This window comes from Gnatocerus cornutus, chromosome 1 (assembly GCF_029298725.1).
Source record: "Gnatocerus cornutus isolate USDA-ARS CGAHR chromosome 1, icGnaCorn1.1, whole genome shotgun sequence".
NCBI lineage: Eukaryota > Metazoa > Arthropoda > Insecta > Coleoptera > Tenebrionidae > Gnatocerus > Gnatocerus cornutus.
Window position 1 is genome coordinate 25,413,601 of NC_142233.1, and position 24,109 is coordinate 25,437,709.

The 24,109-nt window shown below is 33.2% G+C and overlaps 4 protein-coding genes across 4 annotated transcripts; 3 read left to right on the forward strand and 1 right to left on the reverse strand.

Moving 5' to 3' along the window:
- Positions 1 to 2,712: 2,712 nt before the first annotated feature.
- On the forward strand, positions 2,713 to 3,466 carry LOC148181003 (uncharacterized). Its single transcript, XM_088044774.1, has 3 exons — positions 2,713 to 2,813; positions 2,867 to 2,977; positions 3,038 to 3,466. Exons 1-3 carry the CDS (start codon positions 2,793 to 2,795, stop codon positions 3,203 to 3,205), a joined length of 300 nt encoding a protein of 99 aa, XP_087900900.1. The 5' UTR covers positions 2,713 to 2,792; the 3' UTR covers positions 3,206 to 3,466.
- A 593-nt stretch (positions 3,467 to 4,059) lies between these two features.
- On the reverse strand, positions 4,060 to 5,392 carry LOC148181004 (zinc transporter ZIP3-like). Its single transcript, XM_088036944.1, has 2 exons — positions 4,550 to 5,392; positions 4,060 to 4,484 (listed from the first exon to the last, which is right to left on the reverse strand). The coding sequence occupies exons 1-2, from the start codon at positions 5,319 to 5,321 to the stop codon at positions 4,087 to 4,089; spliced, it is 1,170 nt and encodes a 389-aa protein (XP_087893070.1). The 5' UTR covers positions 5,322 to 5,392; the 3' UTR covers positions 4,060 to 4,086.
- Positions 5,393 to 5,449: 57 nt separating this feature from the next.
- On the forward strand, positions 5,450 to 7,913 carry LOC148181005 (uncharacterized). Its single transcript, XM_088045564.1, has 6 exons — positions 5,450 to 5,728; positions 6,087 to 6,496; positions 6,545 to 6,707; positions 6,755 to 7,291; positions 7,332 to 7,544; positions 7,734 to 7,913. Exons 1-6 carry the CDS (start codon positions 5,621 to 5,623, stop codon positions 7,911 to 7,913), a joined length of 1,611 nt encoding a protein of 536 aa, XP_087901690.1. The 5' UTR covers positions 5,450 to 5,620.
- A 10,315-nt stretch (positions 7,914 to 18,228) lies between these two features.
- LOC148181006 (uncharacterized) lies at positions 18,229 to 23,694 on the forward strand. The gene is made up of 2 exons (XM_088045685.1): positions 18,229 to 18,306; positions 19,627 to 23,694. Exons 1-2 carry the CDS (start codon positions 18,229 to 18,231, stop codon positions 23,692 to 23,694), a joined length of 4,146 nt encoding a protein of 1,381 aa, XP_087901811.1.
- The last annotated feature ends 415 nt before the right edge of the window (positions 23,695 to 24,109 follow it).

Genomic DNA, 24,109 nt, shown 5'->3' on the forward strand with positions numbered 1-24,109 from the left:
AGTCGACATTATGTAAAATTAGTCTACGCATGTGGAATGCTAAAAATTATTTTGCTTTCAGCCAAGTTTACGTATTTAATTAATCAAAAAGTCATTAAAGAATCATTTTACAAAAATTATATATAGCATTCAACATAGTGCACGTTGAACAGATTCATATGCAAAAAACAGAAAGCAATTTACTCAAATAGTTTTCGAGTAATCGTGTTTGGAAAAATACATTGAATTTGCCCTATACTGAAATTCGTTTGATATCCCCTTAACAAACATAAAAATCTGATACTACAAGATGTTTATAAATGTTTCTAACATCAAGGGTGGCTATGAAATGTCAAAAAAAATTGCCACTCATTACAAATGTGGGTTTAGATTTTTCAACTGATATTTGTAATTAACCTCAAACATAGAGCAAAGTTAGTTTTGAAAAAAAACTGTTCTAGTTTTGGTTTGAAACCTGAAAATCATAAACTTGGATACTAAACCGTAACTGAAACGTCATTGACGTAAGTGACATTATGAATAATTTTCAAGATAGCAAAGCGGTGAAATAGCGTATGACAGGAATTCCAGAGCCACACTTGACGCTGGAATCATTTATACACACCCTGTACAATACGTAGTTTTCTACTTAAAAGTCAGGAAAATGTTACATTATTAAAGTAAGACATTGAACTGACGAGTTTTGTACAGTTTTTTTCGGAAATCGTAAAAATTTCGAAATCTTCAAACAAATTGTTTAAGTGTCAAAGTGATATTGTATAATTTTGTCATGTAAATTTGACAAATTGAGACGTAAAGTTGACAGTTATGACGGTAGTTTTTACAACTGTAAAACAGCTTACAACTTTACAACTTTAAAATTAAATTTTTTCGCTGATAAATTGGACATAAAATGATACATTATTGAGAGTATCTAATTAATATGAGGCAATTTGTGGGGAGTATTTTAAAGTTACAAATCAAATAAGACAATTTACTGACGAGTTTTGTATTTTTTTTTCCTGCGAATACGTTGACATGAAAACGTTGTTTACCTGAAGATTTTTGGTAAAATGTATTACAATTTATGTTATATCTCTGCTGATGTTGACTTTATAATTTACTTTTAATTTTGATAACTAAAGATCCATCGTCAATTTCACAAGTTCTTGCGTATTTAATGTATTTAATTAAGTGTGACACTGATCACAATAGTAACAATAAATTTAATTAAAATGGTGTAGTAAGCGACACGATTTAATCCATTCATGTGTGGATTAGCAACACCGTTGCGTTAAATGAGAAAAAGCTTAAAATTGCCAAACAACATGTAAATGTTTATTATCTATACCGGCTATATTGCATTTTGTTTGTAAATCATCATTTTTGCCTTTTACTTATTAGCAAAAATTTATTGAAAGTAAAGCTAGTGAAAAATGAAAGTGTGGGTTGGAACTAAGAAACTTAACACATCACTAAAGTTTAAGAAAAAGTAAATAATAAGGAACTAAATTGCGACTGGGAATGAGACAGAAAATCAAAGTGTAAAACTAATAATATGGACTGACAGTTAATATGAGATTTTATTGCACAAGACTGAAAGTAATTTCAATAGAAGGAACATCAAGAAAATGTGTTAATTGGTATGTTGTTATTACATAAGATACCGTGAAAATGAAACTGGAGTGCGTGGATATTTAAAAGCATTTAAGAGAATGTAATAATTGCGGGTACTTATTGAAGTACGAGAAGAAATAATTACTATGGAAAGTTTTATGATCCAAAATTAGAAAAGTATTATAGTAGGAGTATTAAATAATATAGTCAATAGAATAAGATAAATGAATCACCTTTTATGTTAGGTTTTAATTTTTTGTAATTAGTTTCTAAGTACATATGTATATTAACATTTCAGTTTTTAGATAATTTCACATTGAACTGCTGTGCCGAAACGAAAAATTCGTGTAAGGTGTGCAAAGTAAAAAATTTTAGAAATTGTTACTTGTGCTAAAGCTTCTAGAAATTTTAAATTCTAGATTACTACATATGCATGTCAAATTAAATTATTTTTTAATTCTAAAGACAAACCTATCAATTTTAGATATCTCAATATGTTCTAAAAATATTTTATAGATTTGATGATTGTAAGCCACGATATTGAATTATTCAGATCAAATTGATTCTTGATGTTAGGCACTTCATTTTGTGTTGTGACTAAGATATGAATTAAACATGTATCGTCATATTTAAAGATTGTTGACAGTCCTAAATTCTCGAAGGCTTTCATGAATGTATCTACGGTATCCGCTATTTTCGTAGTATCTTGCGTTCGTGCACTTCCGTACTAAGCACAAACAAATAAAAAATGGAAACAGATGAAAACTATGATTATAAATAAATATAAATGGAGTTTTTTACCTTGAAAAGCTACGTAATTTTGCTCGTGATGTTCCCAAATGTCTATCATTGACTAATTTGGTAAAAAGAAAGTTTTCTGGGAAACTCTGAATAAAGTCATAGTGAAGGATAAAATTTCGCAAGATTTTTACAATCGCTTTATTAAGATTGAAGACAATTCTGGCAATAAAACAGTAAATGGACCCGAAAGTGGTCATTTGTCCAAGTTTATTATTATTATATCAATATCGATTTGTAATTAACCCATAACGTTCATGACCTATAATTTCATCAGTTTGTAATCAACATGGATTTTATTACGAGATTAATAGGATCATCGTGAAATCCCCATCTCCAGTAGATGGCGCAAATCTGACGCAAGTATGGATCAATAACGTGAATAAACACCAACAGAAATGTATAAAATTTCATCGATGGTGAGTTCGCATCGTTCGTGCTTTCAAATCGTTTACCACGTGACTAATTCCAGAATTATTGCCTGTTGATCCTGCTGCCATTCCTGCTGATCGAGCCAACTTTGGCGCGTTTTATCAGCAGGAGGAGCATCTCAGATAGATCAGTGAGCGGATATTTGACGGAGGTAAACGCAGCATCAAGTTCTATGAAGTTGTCTATTGTTCTAAATGAGTTGTTTCAATAGCGGACCTGTTGGTGGAATGAAGTGTGTAAAGAAGAGTTCCAAAGCCTCTTCCGCTGTAAGTGTCCCGAATGGTCCTTTTGTCGGGCACCGGGACGATATTACAATGCTTATTGTTCTATGACTGCGACTGGATACATTTGGATGCAACCAGGAATTCGGGATGGATAGCAATTAAGAAGTCGCCGGGCTAAACATAAGTCTGACGACAATTTTAAAGTACCAAAACTACCAGCTTTGGCTTGAAGACAATACTTGACTTGACTTAAGGTGACCAATCTATGCTTACAGCTTGATAAAACGAGTTATTTTGTAACGGGTTTAGTGTCAAATTATCTGATATAAATGCTTTGCACTTGATTACTTCACTGAATAATTCATTGACTTGTATTGTTGTTTTGTCTGGTTAACTTTAATAAAACTTCGGCTTTATGTGGTGTTTGAGTTTCCGCTGGTATGATCAATAGGACATGTTTAGTATTTTAAATAGCGATTTATAAGGTTTCTAGGTCTATTTTTGCATCAAAAATGCAGATACACGCTTCTTGACGTTTTCAGACTCGATCAAGCACTTCTAAAACTTTTGGAATTACGAAAGGTTAATTAAAACATGCAATGGATCGTATAAACACTTTGTCTAGCTAAGGACTATCAATAAGCCATTTTATAAATCGATTTTAGTCACTTCTACTATTCATTATTGTTTCGTTGGGATTCTGTTTTTATTCTCTTAAGATTATCTGAGTATAAAATTAGGAAACGACATTTTTTATTCTTAAAGCGTCTATTTATATATCCCCAAGTAGTAAGTCCCCTAGTCGAAACACTGAATTCAACGAATAGCTTAAATATCGATTTTGCGGTGACATTTATAGAGATACCTTTACATATTAATGAGAACCCATTAATTTCACTGAAGAATTTATCGCTTGTACCTAGAACCTTTTACCCTCGACCCTCAATTGCAACAAATCGATTTGTGTAAACTGACCTGCATAAATAAGTTTTTTATTAAAACGCAATACTAAAACTAGAAAATAACTTTATTAGAATCACTCAATATGCATTTCCGCACATTGTAACACTGCCATTAATACAAATCCACCTAAAATACAAGCAGATCTTCGGAGTACCCACGCTCTTCGTTCTTTTTCTCTATTGAGAACTTCGAAGAAAGTAATGTAAAGAATGGTACCTGCTGATAGTCCTTCGAGAAGCACAATAGCAGTTGATTTAGCTTGAGTGTTCATGTTTGCGTGTTGCGTTATCAAAAGTCCTAGTAAAACACCAAATGGACTAGTGATAGCTAGAATTGCAACATGTGTGATGATTCTTTTCAATTTGGCTTTGGCCAATAGGAGTTCTAAGCTGATGTAGAACAAAATCGTCGCTGAGTGGATTGAAACTGCGGTGAATAGGTACCATATATTTGCAATGGAATGTTGGAGACCTGTGAGGAAAACAAGCAAAAGCTGGTGAAATTAAAGGAACAGAACAATTAAACACTTCTATTACCTATAGCAAGTCCCTCAAAGAATGCATGCAAGGATAAAGCCACCACCACAAGACAGTACCGCACAATCTGTTGATTACTTTTAGCTTCTTTCTCAGCAACTTCCTCTATCACGTCCACTCGTTCAAGTTCTTCATCGAGATTCAGCGACTGCTGGTTCTGAATATGGTGGTTCTTCTCATTCTCTTTCATAACTTCTGTGGTTACACTAAAAGTATCAGAAATGTTGTCGATATTATCAGTCTTGTCTTTGTACATGTTTTCTTGGATAATAAAGGCACTTCTTGGTGGAACTACTTTTACATCCGAAGCACTCTCAACAGTAAAAGCTTCAGTTGGTGTGACTTTATTGCACGAGCCCGCAGCAGAGCTGTTTTTGCTCTTGCAGCCTTCATCCGGAACTTTTGTCACAAACCAGTGGGAAAACTCTTCGACAAAGTACACCAGAAAGAAGCCGACGGAAATCGTCATTTGCGACAGAGGATAGTCCGTGTTAATGTTGCCGAATTTTTTTAGTTCCTCCACGGAGAGGTACACGTCCGGCATCATGTGTAAAAAACACGTTGCGAAAAGAACACCCCCGCCGAAAGACTGGCAGAGGGCCAAAGTACACATAACTTGCTGATGGCGTTTCTTGTTGATAAAGTGTTCGGAGTCATCTTGACCCTCCCAATGCAACAAGAGTTTGTAGAGTTTCACCGGGAGAATTCCAAAAAAGAATCGGACGACGCAAAAAAGCACCGCGATCAAAACTTTCGTAGCAACTAAGTCCATGGTGGTGAATGGGTCCTCATGGTTCGCGCTCTACCACTTGACTGAGCCGGGAGGTTGTTGATGGTCGGCGCATGGGTTGCGCCTTCGACCCATTTTTAAGGGATGATGGATGGAGTGTTAGAGTGTGATTATGCTCGTGATTGCACCCGAAGTGGTGATTAAATTCGATTTTTGCTATGGTGATAGTTTCCATGCCACATATTGATTTAATAGATTTGTTGACAGGAGTCGGAGTTGTCAAATAAATTTGTGTTCTGTCTTCATTAAAAGATTTTTAAAAAAAGTAAAAAAGCAGAAAAATGTTTGGGGGTACGATAGAGCCGCCGAAGAACTTCAAACGTTCAAGGCCAAAACCGATGACGTATGATATCCAGCTACCGACGCTTACTCCTGGAGTGTACGGACACGTAAGTGTTTTTTTTGGTTTGTCACATAAATAATATTGTTAATATTCTTAATGTACTGGCACTAGTACACGAACAAATTACTGTGCTTGCTTAGGAATCCTAATGGAAAGGTGATTATAATTAATACAGCCCGTTGAATAATTTAGAGACAAAAAATTTCCAAGAAAAACGATCAAATAATATAGCCCAATCAATAAATATAGATATAAATAGCCTTAAGTAGAGGCAAAAATGGTAATCTACATAATGAAATTAAATTAAGAACAATACCCTAATTTTTCTGTATTCCGTAATTTCATCAATATTATTAATGTTGATTATTAGGAATTTTCGTGATTGTTTTTACATATTTATTCAGATTGGTCGTCCTCCGAACACCGATTACCACGTCCGAGCCTTCCAATACCGCCAATATCTTCAAGACGCAGACGCTCATTTCTTAACCGAAGAAGCCAAACGTTTAACCAAAGAAGCCGTCACTGCCAAATATGACAAACATGCTGAAAGGAAGGTGTTCCAAAGACACATCAAAGAGCGTTTTAATGAGAAAGTGAAAGAATACGAAGAAAGTATAGAGAGACGTCGCAAAAAACTTCACCATTTATTATGTACCGAAGAACAAGAATTGATATTGGAGACAATAGAAAAAGCCCAAAAAGGCGTTGATTCAAAGATGGAAGAGATGAAAGAACGAGCAAGACAGCTGAAGGCAGAAAGAGAAGCTCAGCGACAGGAAGTTGTAAAACAAAAGTTCATGATGCAAGATATGTAAGTAAAAAGTTACAAAAATGAAATTTTTTTATTTTAATTTTACAGACGAGAATGTAAGGAGTTACGTCCTGTTCTGTATAAGAGAAATCTTGTTGATAGTAAGAACACGCATTTACAACAGATGAAAGAGAATGAAATGCGCAAACAGGCTGAACGAGAGCTAGATGCTATGTGGTACCAGTTGATGATGAAGGAAGTTGAAGCCAAGGTATTTTTCCTACGTCATCTTTTTATACTTTAATTTTGTTTTTAAAGAGGGAAAAAGAAGAGCAAGATGCGTTACGAGCCAAAGAATCAATGAGGGAAACGATAGACATTTGGGAGAAGCAGATTTACGGTAAAGAACTCCAGAAACAAGAAGCAGATAAAATCGCTGCCGAAGACCGCATGGAAATGACCAAGCTTCAGGAACAACTTCAACGCGAACAAATCGAAGTTTTGGATGCCAAGCGAAGAAAACGTGACGGTGTAGCTCGTGAATTAATTGAACAAATACAGCTTCATGAAAAATACACGGCGCAAAGAAAAGAAGAAGAAAATGCTTTTAATAACGCCATGAGCGTGTTAGCTCAAAAGGAGTTTGAGAGAGAAAGACGGTTAGTTCAAGATACGTCATTGCAGGCGAAACGCGAAATGGCGATTTATCGTCAACATCTAAAAGAACTTGAAGAGGAGAGGAAGAAGGAAGAGGAACAGCTGCATGTGTTGCTTGAGGAGCACAGGAAGATGATAGAGAAGAAACAAGAAGAAGCGATTTGTAAATTAAAAAAAGCGAGGGAGGAACTGCAGAAGGTTTGATGACTGAAAAATGGTATTATAACTGCTTTTTTAGAATGTTCTTGCAGGCAGAGCAGAGCAGTTAGGGTACAAGAGACAAGAGGCACTGAATCAATTAAAACTCAAAGAAGCGGAGAACGAACTACTAAGAATGGCATGTGAGACAAACGAGCGACTTCAAGCTGAACACGATAGGTTACAAGCGGAAGAAGTGAGACAGTACCGAGAAGACTTAAAAAAACAGATTGAATATATCAATGAACAGAGGGTAAGTACGCAAAATGCATAAAATTACATGTCCGATATTTTAATGCTTGGGTTTTGAAGGTTAATCTACCAAAAACAATTTTCTCTACTTGAGTTATAATTATTTATAAATTAGAATGCGATGCTCTTAATTTGCCTCGAGGTCAATTTGATGACATGTTTTAAACTGATTGTCTATTAACATTTGCAGAGGCTGGAAAAGGAGCAATTAGAGCGTGAACTGGCCGAAGGCATTGCCGAGGAAGAGCGCCGTCGACAGCACGTCTTCGAAATCTTTGAAGCTCGCTTTGAAGATACAGCGTTTAAACATCCTTTCACGCGTGTCCTGGAGCAAAAGAAGTGTCCTTGTCCCGGTAATCCGAACTGCTGAAATGCAGTTTCTGTACAACAAAAGAACCATTACAGCATTATTTGCAATGAAAGTTTTATTTGTTTTCGTTTCCTAATAGTGTTAACAGCGATGGGAACGAATTTTTGTGAGGATTCTCATTAAAAGTGGTGAATCATAAAAATTTTTTAGTGGTACAGTCAGCAGGGAAATTAATCTAGCGTGACGCTTACTGGTCTTTGAATCCGTTTCAAGTACCAGTTACCCAACGATGGTTATAGAAACAAAAATGAAATTGCCTAAGAATATGAGAGCTTCATTTAGATGTTATTGATGACCAACAATCTCCAGAGAACACTCTATAATTCCATAACGTGTAGAACAGTAGTATTAGAGTTAAATTAATAGTGTTCGGTTGAGAGAGATTAAGATTACGCATGAGGAAATCAACGCACATGCTGCAAATCACGAAGAAATAACAATTTCCGTTGTAAACCCCAGCGTTAATTTGTTTGCAATTAATTATATTTTAAATAATTTGCTCATTGCAAGATTTACTTTTTTTTTGTCGTTCAATTAGCGTTTATGAGTCGCCTCCAGTGTGAAAGTCGATAGAACATCTGGAGCGCAGTGATGGTAATTTAACCTTTATGAATTGTGCAAACAGTACAAGACACTTCAATTTATGTAATTGTAACTGGCTGAAGGTTTCCAGGACAATTCGGTAAATGAGGAAGCGATAGTTAATCTTTCACTCGTCATATTTTTACCATCAATTCTATCGACTACTCGGCAACCATTACAGAACCAGCGCACGTGGCTTTTGACCCTTCACAACAATCGCATTTCCGGTAGTAAAAAATATTTGTTATCAAATCAAGATTTCATTAGTGAAAGTACTTATTGAAACTTTTCTATTGTTGATCGATTGTTGTATGCCGGAAATGTAGCAAGTATTTTCACATGAGTAAAAATAATGGCGTTAATGGGCGATTAGTTTAACAGGTAAGTTGATGATCCCAGTAAATAGTGTGGGCTTGCAAATTGTGGTTTCACTTGAGGTGTTGTAATCGGCGACTATAAAAATTCTTATTTTTACTTTCTTTGCTGGGTCACGTAGGGGGTCATTAGAAGGGCGAAAGGATGGGTCTGAACATCGGCGATTTTTGGGCCAAACAAAATTATTATTACTATTATTAGTAGAATTACATTGTAGCATTAGCTACGTTTCACGCGCTCGAAATCATAGTTTAAATTGAAGAAATGTTTTAATAAATTGGTTGAATATTATAAAAACACCAAAATTAATGACTTTTGTAAATACTTGTAAGTTTAAATTAAAAGAAAAGTGATAAAATCTTTTTAAAAAACATGTTTTTAACTAGAGACTTAAAATTTTACATGATGTGTTTATTTTAATTACGTAGCAAAAATGGCCATAAACACCGCAAAATATCTAAGACATTCTTATGGATTATAAAATTCTCTACAAAAAAGTCCGCGATGGACCTACTCCAAAATGCATGGTTTAGGAATAAGAGAAGTGAAAAATATGACATTGTTGCAGAGCCTCTTTTGGATTTCGCGCTGGCTTATCTACTCAACTAAAAGTGAAAAATCACACTTTTTAACAGGAATGGTCAAAAACATTTTGCCCATAAATTGAATAGCTACATCAATTAAAAGAATATTCTAACTAATTTCAGTTTTAAGAGTTTTTTGATCGTTTTTTTTTAAATTATACAATAGAGATTTGAAGATGTTTAGATATAACACCTAATTATTATTATCATTATAACTGAATTTAGTTTTATAATCTTTATTTTAATGTGGCTTGAAGACAATAATCAGTGTCATAACTACGCCATTTTAAAATTGCTAAAATATGATTCAATGCTTCTAATGCAAGCGCGCGCACAACAAACCATTTTTGCAAATTATAACATTGCAGTAGAGTCCAGGGTTAAACCATCATTGGGTTACGAGAAGCATTAAACTGAATCCTACTCTGAACACGAAATGAGTTTTAATTTATGATTGTGGTCTCACTTTTTTTGAGTGATTGCCGGAATACCTACAATTTTATGTGAAGACAAAGATACTGAACTCACTATACACATATCTATGTTAAAGTCATGTCCTGGCCAGAAAAGAGCGCACAGTCCATTGCTATGTAGGTGAAAAATGTTTTTAAAAACATTTTATTATTTCATACAAGGCACAATTTTGTTTTTTTTCTCATTTTGTGTTAAATTATTAAAATACATGGGGTTGCTTATTTTCTCACTAAAATGTTCAACAAGTACAAATAATGAAAAAATTATGGTGACAGATGGGAGAATATAGAAATAGATTTATTCTTCTAAAAGATTGTTAAATAATTAAACATAAATATTATTTCTAATTCTAATCTGGGTGATTTTAGAACAGAGTATTCACAGATAAAACAGCCTACCTTTAGTAACAAATATAATATACAGAGTGATTTTTTAAAAAACGGCAGGCGTTGTAGAATTTTTATTTATGAACCGATTTCAAAAAATAAAATAGTATATTAAAACACCGAGTTTCATAAGGCAATTTATTAGGCACGAATTCAATTATAATGGATGGGTGCCTAAATGGCCTTATGAACGAGGTTTTTATATTATTTTTCCTAATTTGTTCTTGTAACAGAGCTATTTTCGCTATTTTCCAATTCGTTTTCAGTGCTAGAATATCCATTTCGATACGGAATGTCAGAATAGCTTTGTTTCCATAGCAACTTGGGAATGTTTAAAGTACAAATTAAGAAAAAAAAGATTAAATGGTTTTTAATTTACTGTAAACTGATGAATTTAGAATATTTCTAAATGTCTTAGAATCTTTTGGGCGATATTCAACTTTCTTATTTTAAATTGGCACCCATATTTTTTTTGCATAATTTGGAAGATATTAATTTTTTTGATGCAGAAATGTGTAATATGTTCTACTTTTACAAAAAATATTTTTAAAAAATTATCAAAATTGAAAAAAAAATAGGCAATAAAAACTAATAAAATCTAAATGCATGGTGTCAATTGTGGAATGAAAAAAACGGAATGGCGTTTCAACAGTATTTTAATTAAATTAGGTAGATGTTTTTTCTGATTTGTAATTATTATTGTCTTTTGTTATTAATAATTTCAAAAAAGATTGCCAATCCTTTCTGTTATTTGCTGCTTTTTGACATTACAATAATGGTATTGTGTTATTTGACACCAAGCACCTAGATTTTATTAACTTTTATTGCCTAAATTTTTTCAATATTGATATTTTTTTTTTAATATTTTTTGTAAAAGTAGAACATACTACACATTTTTGAATCAAGAAAATTAATATCTTTAAAATTATGCAAACAAAAATATGGGTGCCAATTTAAAATAAGAAAGTTGAATATCGCCCACAAGATACTAAGACATTTAAAAAAAATCTAAAATCATCAGTTTATAGTAAATTAAAAACCATTTAATTTGTTCTTTAAATTTTTGAAATCGGTTCATAAATAAAAATTCTACAACGCCTGCCGTTTTTTAAAAATCACCCTGTATAACATATACTTCAATATTTTTATAGGATTTAGCAGATTTTACTGTTTTTATAAAAATATTTCAGAATTTTTCTTTAGTCGTAAATAGTAGAAATTAAAAACTGTTTACTCTGAAAACCTTCGAAACTTCATTTGCCATGTGTCACTCAAATGCATATTATTTTAAGCACAAAATTATAAAGCACTTTTGTGTTTGCTGAACGTATTTTATCTATCAATGAATAAAACGTTGTTACAATTTACAGCATTACCTTGCATGCCGTTGTTATTGTCTATCTAATTATTCTATTGCAATTAACAAATAATGTTTGTTGATATAGTCGTATGCGTCGGTTAAATTATGGTGTTAAAAGTTATTACAAATCTTATTTCAAAGCAGGATCCATTTATTTATATGAAATCTTTGAAGAGTTCGTTGTTATTAGTTGCGTACGATAGCGCGCGTTCATGGCATATTGGATTAGTCGCACGATACGCGATGTAGGTGATTAACGCTTGGCCCACGGCACGACGAAAAGTGCTCAAAAAAAGCTAATTGTGCTTAATTTTTAGAAAAGCATTTTGGAGACCATTTTGTAAACGATTTATCTTTACAAATGTGTGTTTATATTTTAGTTTTAAAGTTTGCTTATAGGTGATCTCGAGTTATACCCAAAATCTCACTTTACAAAAAAAATTAATCCGTTGTAAAATCAACAAAAATATTGAAGAGGACCATTTTCCATGTTGAATATGAAGCGTCAAGGAGTATTATTTATATAATTTAAGGACTGGAAATACTAGATCTCGAGTTATAAATTTTGCGCATTTATACCACCATATTTAAGGTAAAGAAAAAATTCTGATATCGATTTATAGATGTTATTGGTACTTTACTAAGCAAAGGTACATCATTACACAAAATTGATGTAAGAAATAATTATCCAAACCTAAACGAAAGTTCAGAACCAATCTTTCCCGTGCAGCCGTAACTAGAACAAAAATTAAAAATCGACTGCGGATAATGTCTAGATTTCCAAAATTGATAACTGAATGAGCTATGGCAATTTGAAAATTCTTGATTCTTGCGCTGTAATTTGCCAAACTAGAATGTTTGTAAGACAAGAACTATAAATACTTGAACACTGTTAAGATTTTGACAAAAATTTAGAATTTGGAAAATTAATTATTATTCTTATTGATAATGCATTTCTGTATTTTTTCGCCTTCTTAAAAACAGCAACATGCAGTTCAAATTTTTTTAGTAAAAGTTACCATTCGTATTTGTTTAACTTCCAGTCACCTATTAACTGTAAAGCCTCATTTCCACGGTCCGTTCTAGAGAGAACAGAATTTGATTTACGATGGAATTTGAGTTATTGCACCATATTTTGCGGTCAGAAAATTTGCAAATCCTATTGCACCTTTGGTTTACAATCCTCTGTTCCGATTCGGGCGGACAAGCTGGTTGAAACACCGAACCACCACACGGACTGCTACATTTGATAGTAACCAACAGGTTTAATTACTCCAATTCTTTTCATTTGAACACTAATTTTTTATCATAATGTTAATAAGGTAAATAACACATATAAATGTGGATTAATTTTAATAAAGATGGTGATAAATGTAGATGAACGTACTTATTTCCTGCATTAAAATTTACAAAATCATTGTATAAAAACACGCGCGAATGAATGCAGGTAGAAACGTTTCTTATCACTGTGAGTGGATTTACCCTTTTGAAATAACCGACAGGTCTGTATTTTTGTGGATTTGGTCAGAGTTATTACCTGAAAATTTGAATTTTTAATTTCGTTCTATGAACTGAATTTTTTGGATATTAGTGAAAGTTAACCAGACATATCCACGTAATAAATTACTTGAAGTATAAATAAAATGAAATAAATTGATGAACATTCTGTTCTGGTTCAAACGAACGAACAATCTTGTCTGTTCGACATCGGTTCGGCGGACATTTCAACACAGAACCAAGACAGAACGCACCGGACAGTTCGACACAGAACGCACAGAATCATTGAAAATTAGACGCCCCTCTAGAGAAAACTTTGCAAAAAAACAATACATTTCAGAATTTTTTATAATTAATTTCGTTAAATAGGATAAAAATAAAATATTACCGGATTTCAATTGATGATTCCTAGCATTATTTTACTGGTGGAAAAGTAATTTTAACATCAAGCTAATATTGCAATGAAATATACAAAATTATTGTATGAAAACAGACTAGAATAAATGCAGGTAGGTAGGTTTCTTATCTCCGTGAGTGGATTTACCCTTTTGAAGTAACCGACAGGTAGTATTTTAGTGGATTTGGTCCGACTTATTACCTGAAGATTTAAATTTTTAATTTCGTTCTATGAATTGAATCTTTCCGAATTACGACGGTTTATATGAGAATTTTCCTACAGTACAAAGTTTACTGCTTTAATTGAACGAACTATCTTGTCTGTTCGACATCGGTTCGGCGGACATTTGAACACAGAACGCCCAGAATTGATCTTAAAATAACTTTTCAACTAGTAAAATAATGTCAGGAATCATCAATTAGAATCCAGTAACATTTTATTTATTCCTACTTAACTACAAAAATCCTGAAATGCATTGTTAATTTGCAAAGTTTTGTCTAAAAGAGCGGCTAATTTCAATGATTTTGTGCGTTCTGTGTTGAACTGTCCGTTGCGTTCTGTCTTGGTTCTGTGTTGAAATGTCCGCCGAACCGATGTCGGACAGACAAGATGGTTCGTTCATTTGAACCAGTAGTTCATGAATGAATTTTATTTTATTTATACTTCAAGTTACTTAGGACGTGGATATGTCTGGTATGTTAACTGTCATTAAAATCCAAAAAATTCAATTCATAGAACGAAATTAAAAATTCAAATTTTCAGGTAATAACTCTTACCAAATCCACAAAAATACAGACTTATCGGTTATTTCAAAAGGGTAAATCCACTCACAGAGATAAGAAACGTACCTACCTGCATACATTCACGCCTATTTTTAAACAATGATTCTGTAAATTTCAACGCAAGAAATAAGTGCGTTCATCTACATTTATCACCATTTTTATCAAAATTAATCCACATTTATATGTATTATTTACCTTATTAACATTATGATAAAAAAATAGTGTTCAAATTAAAAAATTAAAAGAATTGGAGTAATTAAACCTGTTGGTTACTATCAAATGTAGCAGTCCGTGTGGTGGTTCGGCGTTTCAACCAGCTTGTCCGCCCGAATCGGAACAGAGGATTGTAAACCAAGGGTGCAATAGGATTTGCAAATTTTCTGACCGCAAAATATGGTGCAATAACTCAAATTCCATCGTAAATCAAATTCTGTTCTCTCTAGAACGGACCGTGGAAATGAGGCTTAAGCATTCTTTGTTTCCATTTTCAACAATTTATCGATAAACTCTACAATATATTGTGCCTAATATTATACGTATAGAAAAGTAACAAATTATGATTACAGACATCAATTTTAAAAATTCAAAATTCGCGCCAAAATGTTTACTGTTCGAAAGGTGTTTCTACAATATGTCCCTACACAAAAACAATATTTTCCATCTTTTCACATTACAAGTGCTATCAAAAACCTCAATGTATTATTAGCACGCTTAACAAACGTCCTTAAAGCTGTGACACTGACAGTGTCAGTGTCTTGAAGCCCGACATTCGGATTTTCAAAGCATACTGGCCAACAATCGACATTTTCGAGTTCGTCCTTGGGCCCACGGACTAATCGTCGCGGCACGGCGCCACCAAATAAAATTAAAAAAAAAATAAAAACGCTACATTATTTAAAATCTACATCTGTCACAACTTTTGATAAAGGTTTCTCTTTCTAATTATGTATAAATATACAATTTTTGGCGGTTTTTTACATTTGTTCAAGTTTTAAAGCCGAAATTAATTTTTGCTCAAAAAGCAAAATTGCGTTCAAAATTGAGGAAACTAAAAGATGGGACCATTTTGTACGACTAAATGGTTTTAGTAAACGGTATTACTTGAACATTTTAAGGTTCGGAAATAGTAGATCTCGAGTTACAGTTTAAAATTTTATTCTGTCAAAAACGACAAATCGGCTTGAAAATCGAGAAAACTAAAAGAGGGGACCATTTTGTATGAGTAAAACGAAGTAATGTGTGGTTTCGTTAATTTTTTTTAAAGTGCGGAAATAGTAGATCTCGAGTTATAAATCTTGGGTATTGCGGATGCCGTGTACAAATCATAAGGTAATGTTGAAAATGCAAACTTCTTTTAATATCTATGTAAGACTACATAAACAGTCATTATATAGCCTTTGGAAGTAAAAAAAATTATAACCCAAATCTACCTGGAAGTTCAGACCTAGCCTTTGTGGATTTGATTAGGTCAAACCTACAAACATCTGACCTGTCCACTTTCGAAACTTAATTTAAATATTTGGGTGACGCTGAATTGATAAACCATTGATGAGAAATAAAGAAGAAAAATTGCGTTTTTAACATTAAAAACAGAAAGATTCGGAGAAGTTCTTGTCGTTGAAGGTCCTGTTAATTTTAATAAATTTTCATTCATCCTTTGAAGTAGGTATGATTTCTTTAATTCCGATGGATGAAACTGTTACATTAGTCAACAAATTTTGGACTTTTTGATACTTTTTTGCACAATAAAAGTTAGATGTCTGCTTTCTAACGCGGTATTAAACACGTTATTATCTTTTGTCATTTAGAAGTTACATAACAAAGAATATGGAATGATTTTTTAGAACAAACATCACGTTTTGTCAACTTTCTACGATTTTGGAAAATTCTTAATTTGAATGTCTACAAAACTGTAATTTCTCGATAAATCTCACGTTTTTAAATGATTTCACTGGACAGAATAAAAGATCATTGATAAAAATTATCCAGCAATTGTTACAAAGTTGTTGTCTTTATCATCGAAAAGTATTCTAGAATTTATTCTGAGCTGCATTAGCATTAAAGTCATTTGAAAACTTGAAATGTGCCTAGAAATTACGATTTTGTAATGGCATAAATTTTTTATTGAAATCGACAAAAAAAATAACAAAAACCTTTTGGTTTTGAAAAACTTCTCAAGGTTTTTTGTTTTGTAACTTCTTAACGATAAGAAATAGCAATGCATTTTTAGCGCAAAATTTCGGCCGTTTTAATGACGGATTAAAATGAAAAATCGATGTAATAATTCTTACACTACATGCAAAATTGCAGATAAAAAAAACTAAAAAGAGCGTTTATTTTGGGACATAAGATCAGTTTTTCAAAAATATCATGGGAAGTCGATCCATTCAATCCTAGATCTTATAATTTTCAATTTCTGAAATGAGATCATCTTTAATTTTCACTAAATTTACAAAGTGGAATAAAAAATATAAATATTAATGGAGGGAAAATTTATTCCTTTTGAAATATCTTGAAATCAAATTTGAATTTGAATGCAATCTAGTATGATTTGGACGTAATTCTTAGAAAAATTAGGACAGACTTATTTATAAAACTTGGCAAGTCCATATCTCTCTTTCAAATCTCTCTAATGAATCGTACTAACTCACATATTGTACACGACATGAAAGCTCCATTCAATCAATATCAAAATTAGCAATTCCGCATCCTTGACCGTGAAAATCGCTAAAATCACGTTTTTCCGACTCCTCTGGTAGGAGTTCGTGTGCACCACCAATGAAAAAAAACTGAAGAAAATAAATTTTTCTACAGTAGAACCTAAAACATTATTATTCGAGAATATTTTTGAATAAAACAGCTGTTCACTATTCCAGTACATACAAAAAAAAATTGACTAGTGTATGAGTAGACAACCGTCTAAATCGTGTTAGAAATATGAAACTTTAGTCTAAATTGGTCTATAAAATTATAGGAAGCATGAAACTTGTATGTAGATAAGTAAAAATTTCCATCGATTTCCATATCAATCTTTTTATATAACAAGCGGTTTTTCGCTTGTCGTAAGCATGCCCATTGGCTGTTACATTATCTCAAACTAAAACCTAGCGTCTCTTCCGACTTATTTTAATTCAAGCAAGATAAAACTTTAAACGAGCAACATTATGCGTTTTACGTAATTTCACACTTTCTGCTCTTGCAAGCCTAAGAATTTAAATACGCGTTTTCATTTTCATCGCACTTGAACCATCAATATTCTAAGTTTGTCCTCTTGAAATTTGGTCGTAACCTTTCAAAAAGAAAGTGGCTCTTCCATAACTAAGCAAATAAAAATAATTCGCGATGAATACAAGGGAAGCCGCGTCATAATTGTTGTCATGCTTTGGCGACGTTCTTCAACTATGTGATTGTGTACTAGTGAAAGTGATGATGACCAAGGACGAGTGAAAGCCGGAGTGTCGTGATGTTTGTTCAAAATATATCATATTTTAGAAGATGAGCACCTGATTCTTGTCGCTTAGACAAATTGTGCAATATGGACTATGAGTTTGCGGGTGAAAGTTTATGGTAATCTTGTAAATTAATTCTTCGGAACGGACGATAGATTTATGTTGGTCGCTGAGGTTGGAATATTAAGATGGTTTTTCAGGTTGAACGACACAGGAAAATGATAATAGATTGAATTAACTGGCGAAACGATATAAAGCAGATGGTATTTTATTCATGAAAAATTCCGTGTATTTTACTGGTTGACATGGGCCAAGTCAGGCATAAAATCGCTTATATTGTATTTACCTTGATAATATTCAATGATATCATGATTAACGACAGCTATTTTATTAATTATTATTTCAGAAATTAGTCGCTCATGTTTCAGAATGTTTCTTACGTTTTATAAATATTTTTGTTTTATTTGTCTGCTCTTGACCAGTCGCGTTTTAGTCAATGAAAGCCAAGTGAGTATTACTTTTGTTTTATTTTGGTGTTATCATAGTTATTAACAAAATTAGTTTTTATAGAGATTTGTTGCAAAATGGTAATATTCTACGCACTAGACTGGTTTGTTGAACGAGGCCGTACGCCGTGTAGGAAACAAAATTCTCAAATTTTTATTCGTAGAAATTTGAAAAAAAAGGAAGCGTGTCAAACCGCTTTTAAAGTGTAAAATAATGTCACTTCGAAATAAAAATCAAAATCGAAATGTCAATTTTTATAGCCAATGCAGAAAAAAAAGTTGAAATAACTTTTTAAAATCTAAAGGCGGTAAACATTCTCGTGACAAACAGCAAAATTATAGAAATTATTTTTACCGAAATATTTGGCAAAAAATTTTAAAACGTGTTCTAAAAATTCACAAATAGTTTCACATTTCTGGGCCGTAACAATGCGCCAAGTGAAGCAAATGAACCCTCAAACCGCTGATTTTGGAGGTTTGCGAAAAGGAAAAAAATTTCTGCATTAATTTTGTGACAGATCTCGAACGTCAATTTGCAAAAAAAATTCTTCTTTTGTGTCCAAATTTTAGATTTCCAGGTTTTAAATCACAACTAGAACAGTTTTCTTCTCAAAACTTACTTTGCTCCATGATTGAGGTTAACCACAAAAGTTGAAAAATCTAAACCCACATTTATAATGAGTGGCAAATTTCTGTGACATTTCATAGCGACCTTTGATGCTAGAAACATTTATAAACACCTTGTATTATCAAGCTGTGTTCTTAAAATTGGAAAAAACAAAAAATATCGAAGAATTTTTTTATTTTTAATTTTGCAAAAAATGTCAAAGGAATGAAATTTGTTCCTTAACTCAACCAATTTCCACTATTTGATTGACCCATTACCTGTTTTAGCACGTAGTTTAATTCTAACTCGTAATTCTTTAAGACTGTTTCGAATTTTCTCAATTATTGTTAAGGATGCAATTGCATTTTTTTTCGACTTTTTTAATGCTTACACATTATTGGGTAAATTTTTCTTTGATCTTTAACGCATTATTTGATATTGTATTTAAATACGATTACAAAATTTTATAAATAAAAATAATGAAAAAATTAATTTTAAGAGTAGAAACTAATAATTTTGAAATTTTAATTGCAGATTTATCTGTTTTGAAATAAACAAAAAATGTTATACCCTTATTATTTTTTTGTAAAATGGAAAATAAACTTTTTTTCCCTCTTGTGAACACAATCCGGGGACATATTGTATATCTACAGATATCTTTCTTTGTAAAATTTTAGTTAACACAAAAATTATAATGTATTTGTATTGTTTTAGACTTGCGATCCTGACGAAACCCACAAACTAAGCTACCAACAATGTCTCCGAAACGCCGAAAATTTTGAAGTCGCACCTCTTCCACAATGTCCAGAAAATTTTGTAGACGCTGTCAACATATGCTACATCATTACACCTCCTTCTACTTTTCCACCTCAATGCCCATTTGAAAATGTTTTACCATTTGAAACTTACAAAGACATTATTTTTACGAATGGATCTCCTATTTGGATGCCAGTTCGCCGTGATATCAGCAATGGACTCGGCTTTCTAGAGTGGAAAGAAGCCAGCAATTACAAGGTAGAATTTCCCGATAACTTCGATATTCCTGGCAAAATCAAGGGAAACGATTGTCTTGTTTATTACAACAATACAAGAAGTGTTTTAGTCTCTTGCGAGGAGGAATTTTCCGGAGTTTGTGCTTACTATAAATTAAACGAGCTTACTCATCAGACCTGTCAGCATTTGGAAATGTGTTACCAGAAAGACTTTAACGATAATGCAAATTGTGTTTGTGTGGGCGGATCGGATAAAAATCAATCTAATTACATCAAAGCGGAGTTTTTGAAACCTTATCAAAACCATGTGTACGGATCACTTACCAGTGACGACTGCACCATGGGACTTGAAAGAATTTCTGAAGGTACCTATGTCTGGACGAATTCGCAAGAAGTACTCGACTATTCGTACTGGAAATCGGACGTCGATTTTAGTAACACTTACGGCGCTTTAACTCCTACCGGATGGACTTTGACAGCGGAACCGTTACCATGCTTCTTGTATGAGACTAATCCGTTTCCATTTCCTGTACCAACGCTTAATTTAACTTTTGAAGACACTTATTTACTAATAACTATAACCAATATTCGCGGTTTAAAATCGACATTTGATGGTGCTCCATTGGTCTTCTGTTTCACTAACGCTGGAAGTTTAGATTTAACATATCGTTATGAGTATAAATACATGACTGAAGTTCTAACAACTGACGACATTTCGGTGTACCAATTCGAGCCTCAGAAAAAAGGACCAGGACACTACTGGTGCGAAGCCTTCACTTACTTCGATCCTAAGCCTATCAAAAGCGACACGATTTTTGTCAACGAGACGGGTCGGTACGGAAATGATTATGTGACGATTTTTAACACTACATACGTCTCCGGTTCAAATATTCTAAGCAGTGGACAAATAGTTCTTCTTGACATTATTTTTGTTTATAAAATCAAAGAGATGATAATGAATGCGTTAGGATGTTCTTACAGTTCACGCGTGATAAGAATTATAGATATAGATGAAGAAAACTTTGTAGCTACAATTGAAGTTCATTTTACTTATCTCAAACCACAGACAGAGAGTGCTTCTACAACTTGCACAGATGAAGAATACGATAGAATGAAGACAATGATTAATGAAACTGTTGTTGATTTAAAGGAACTGAACTTTGCAATGCTTGACTTTCGGAGCGCTTCTTATTGTCTTGAAGATTTTCAAGACCTTCAATGGCCTAGAACTAACATAGGCGAAGTAGCAACGGTAGAAGACTACTGTTTTCAGTCCAATGGTATGCGACTTCAATACCGACGATGTGAAGGAAATTTTATAGGGGGTGCCCACTGGGCAAAAGTTGAGAACTGCACCAAACCTAATCATTCTTCAATAACTAATGATTTATTAAAAATAGACCAAGATCAACAATATGTTGTGGATGACTTGTACAATATCTCTTTCCGTTACCCTGAGTTCAATAGTTTCGACTTGTATTTAATGGCAATTCTTTTGTACAAGTTCAAGGATCAAATTAGTACAATTGAGATTGTTGGAATTTTGGAAAACTTTTTCAAAGTTGATGGTAAAACTCTAGCGGAAGCTCAGGAGCGGATGAGAGCTACAGACATGATCCTGGAAATTATGGATGATATAATAAGTAAAAGACAAAATGATTCAATAAGTAATCTGAATTCTGACAACTTTTCAATAATTATCGGAGTAGATTCAACTGGAATTGTGTTGTTGAAAAATAGGTCTATACAGACATTGACGTGTGATTGTGATGCCTCATATGTCTTGGAAATGTATCCGAATCTTGAAGCTGCAGTTTGGATTACCTCAACACCTGGTTCTCAGAACAAAAGAAAGTATCCCTCGATTTTCAAATTATTTAATAAAAATTCGATTTTCATTGATCCAAGTACCGAAAGAAGCGCCCATTTTGTTTTTGGAGTAACACCACCTTCTGCAGTCCAACTTCTTTACAAAAATGATCCTAACACTAATGAAGAAGATTGCGTGTATTGGGCATACAACTTAACAAGTCCTGAAGGTCGGGGTTTTTGGAAAACTGCAAATAAAAGTGAAAATTTAGGTTCGTTCGTATTGTGCGACTTTGTCGATGTCCATGTTACTGCAGTTACACTTTTGATCAGTGAAACAATCAGTCAGAATGTCACTGAAAGCTTGGAAAAGCTTTTAGAATCTGACGAAGATCCTGGATCTGTTCTCAACAAGTTATCGGATTTTTCAGACCGATATGATGAGTTTTCTTCGAACGATGTTTACTTAGTTGGAAGAATTTTAGACAAGATAAGTGATGATTCTGAACTAGATCTGTCTGCTTTGGCTCATGTTGTCAGTAATATGCACGAGATCCAGCGAAAAATTCTGTCAAGTAGTCAAAAAGAGAAGATGGCCACTGATCTGATTTTACATGCTGTTGACGTGATTCTTAGCAATCACAATTTTACTAGCACTGTAAACGTTATTAAAGATAACTTCATGATTTATGTTGCAAATGTCAAAGAAACAGACTTTACCGCTTTGGTCGTTTTCGAAAACAGTCGGAATCTGCAAACTGAAATTTTTACTGGAACCATTGGACTAGAGGACCTTTTTAACGTTGAGAATCTTAACGGCGCTTTGTATCTTCCATTTGTACTAAAACAACAGTTGATGGATTCCACAAGAATCATTGTAACGCTATTTTTTAACGATGGTCTCTTCAACGAAGATACGAATTTTAAGTTTATTAGTAAGGTTTTTGGGGTCATTTTACCATTGGATGATTTTTTACAACCGTTGTCGTTTATTTACAAAGTTTCTCCAAAGCAGTACAACAGAAACTGTGTTCACTGGTTGTACGACAAGTCCAATAACATCACAGGTTTGTGGAAAAAAGACAATGATGGAAACTCGGTTTCTGTTTATAGCCAGTGCGAGTTCTGGCACACCACACATTTTGCTCTTCTCTTGGTGGATACTGATAGATATAACAGTCTTCTTTTGGACTGGATCACTAACATCAGCTGCTTTCTTTCAATGTTTGGACTGGGCGCTATAGTTGTCACCGCTGTGTTGTTCAAACGATGGCGCACAAACCGAGGCAACCAAATTCTTCTCAACTATGTCTTCGCTAGCATTTTACAAATCAGCGTTTTTTATACCTCAAGTGTAATACATCAAAACACCAACGACCACTTTCTTTGCACCATCTTTGGAGTTATTCTTCATTACTCTATCATATCACAATTTTGTTGGATGTTTGTAATCGCGGTACTCCAATTTCAACGTTTCGTCGAAGTTCTTAGAGGACCTCCTCAACACATTATTCTTAAAGCTTGTCTTTGTGGTTGGGGCTTACCTTGTTTACCAGTAGCTTGTGTTTATTTCCTAGACCAAGACAATTATATTAAAGGAAATGTAAGTTTGTGCTATCCTTCAGGTTTGGGATTGTTTCTCGGAGTATGGCTTCCAATTGGTATTGTAGTCGTTATAAATTTCGTCATCTTTATTTTCATTATATACAATGTTGTTCATAAAAGAACAGAATGTGGAGACGTTGGCCACAATGAAGCCATGTTCCAGTGGAGACTAGCAATTTTACTTTTCTTTATGTTGGGAATCACATGGACTTTTGGATTTCTTTCGGAGCTGAATTTTGGGATAGTTTTCGTTTATGTGTTTTGTGTTACAGCAACATTACAAGGGTTTGTCATGTTTATGTTTTTTATTGTTTTTAATGTTAACACGAGGTATTTGTATGTGCATGCTTGTAAAAAAGCCAACAATTATTATTAAAGTGTATTTATTATTGAAATGTTTTTTTTTTCTGATTCGGTGAGGTTTTAAGATCTAGAAGAAATTTATAATTAGCATTGTTTTACAATTATTTGCAATGCTTTAACAGTTTCGTTAAAGCGCTATTTTGTGAGTTGGTATTCCTGTCAATTGCTTGGCAAAACCAAGGAGATATACAACTATGAATCGGAAATCGTAAAAATTGAAATCAATGTTTTAATTTGAAAAACAATATCAAAAAAGAAGTTTGGTAATGTATTGACTGCGCACTTCCAAACAAGTTGTTGCAATGCAAATGAAATAAAACCGTCTTTTCAAGTCTTTAGCGAACTAGTCAGGGAAATTCAATTCAATTTTTTTGCGCGTAAAAATGAATAGAGATATTTCCGGTAATATGTAATGACGGTGATGACAA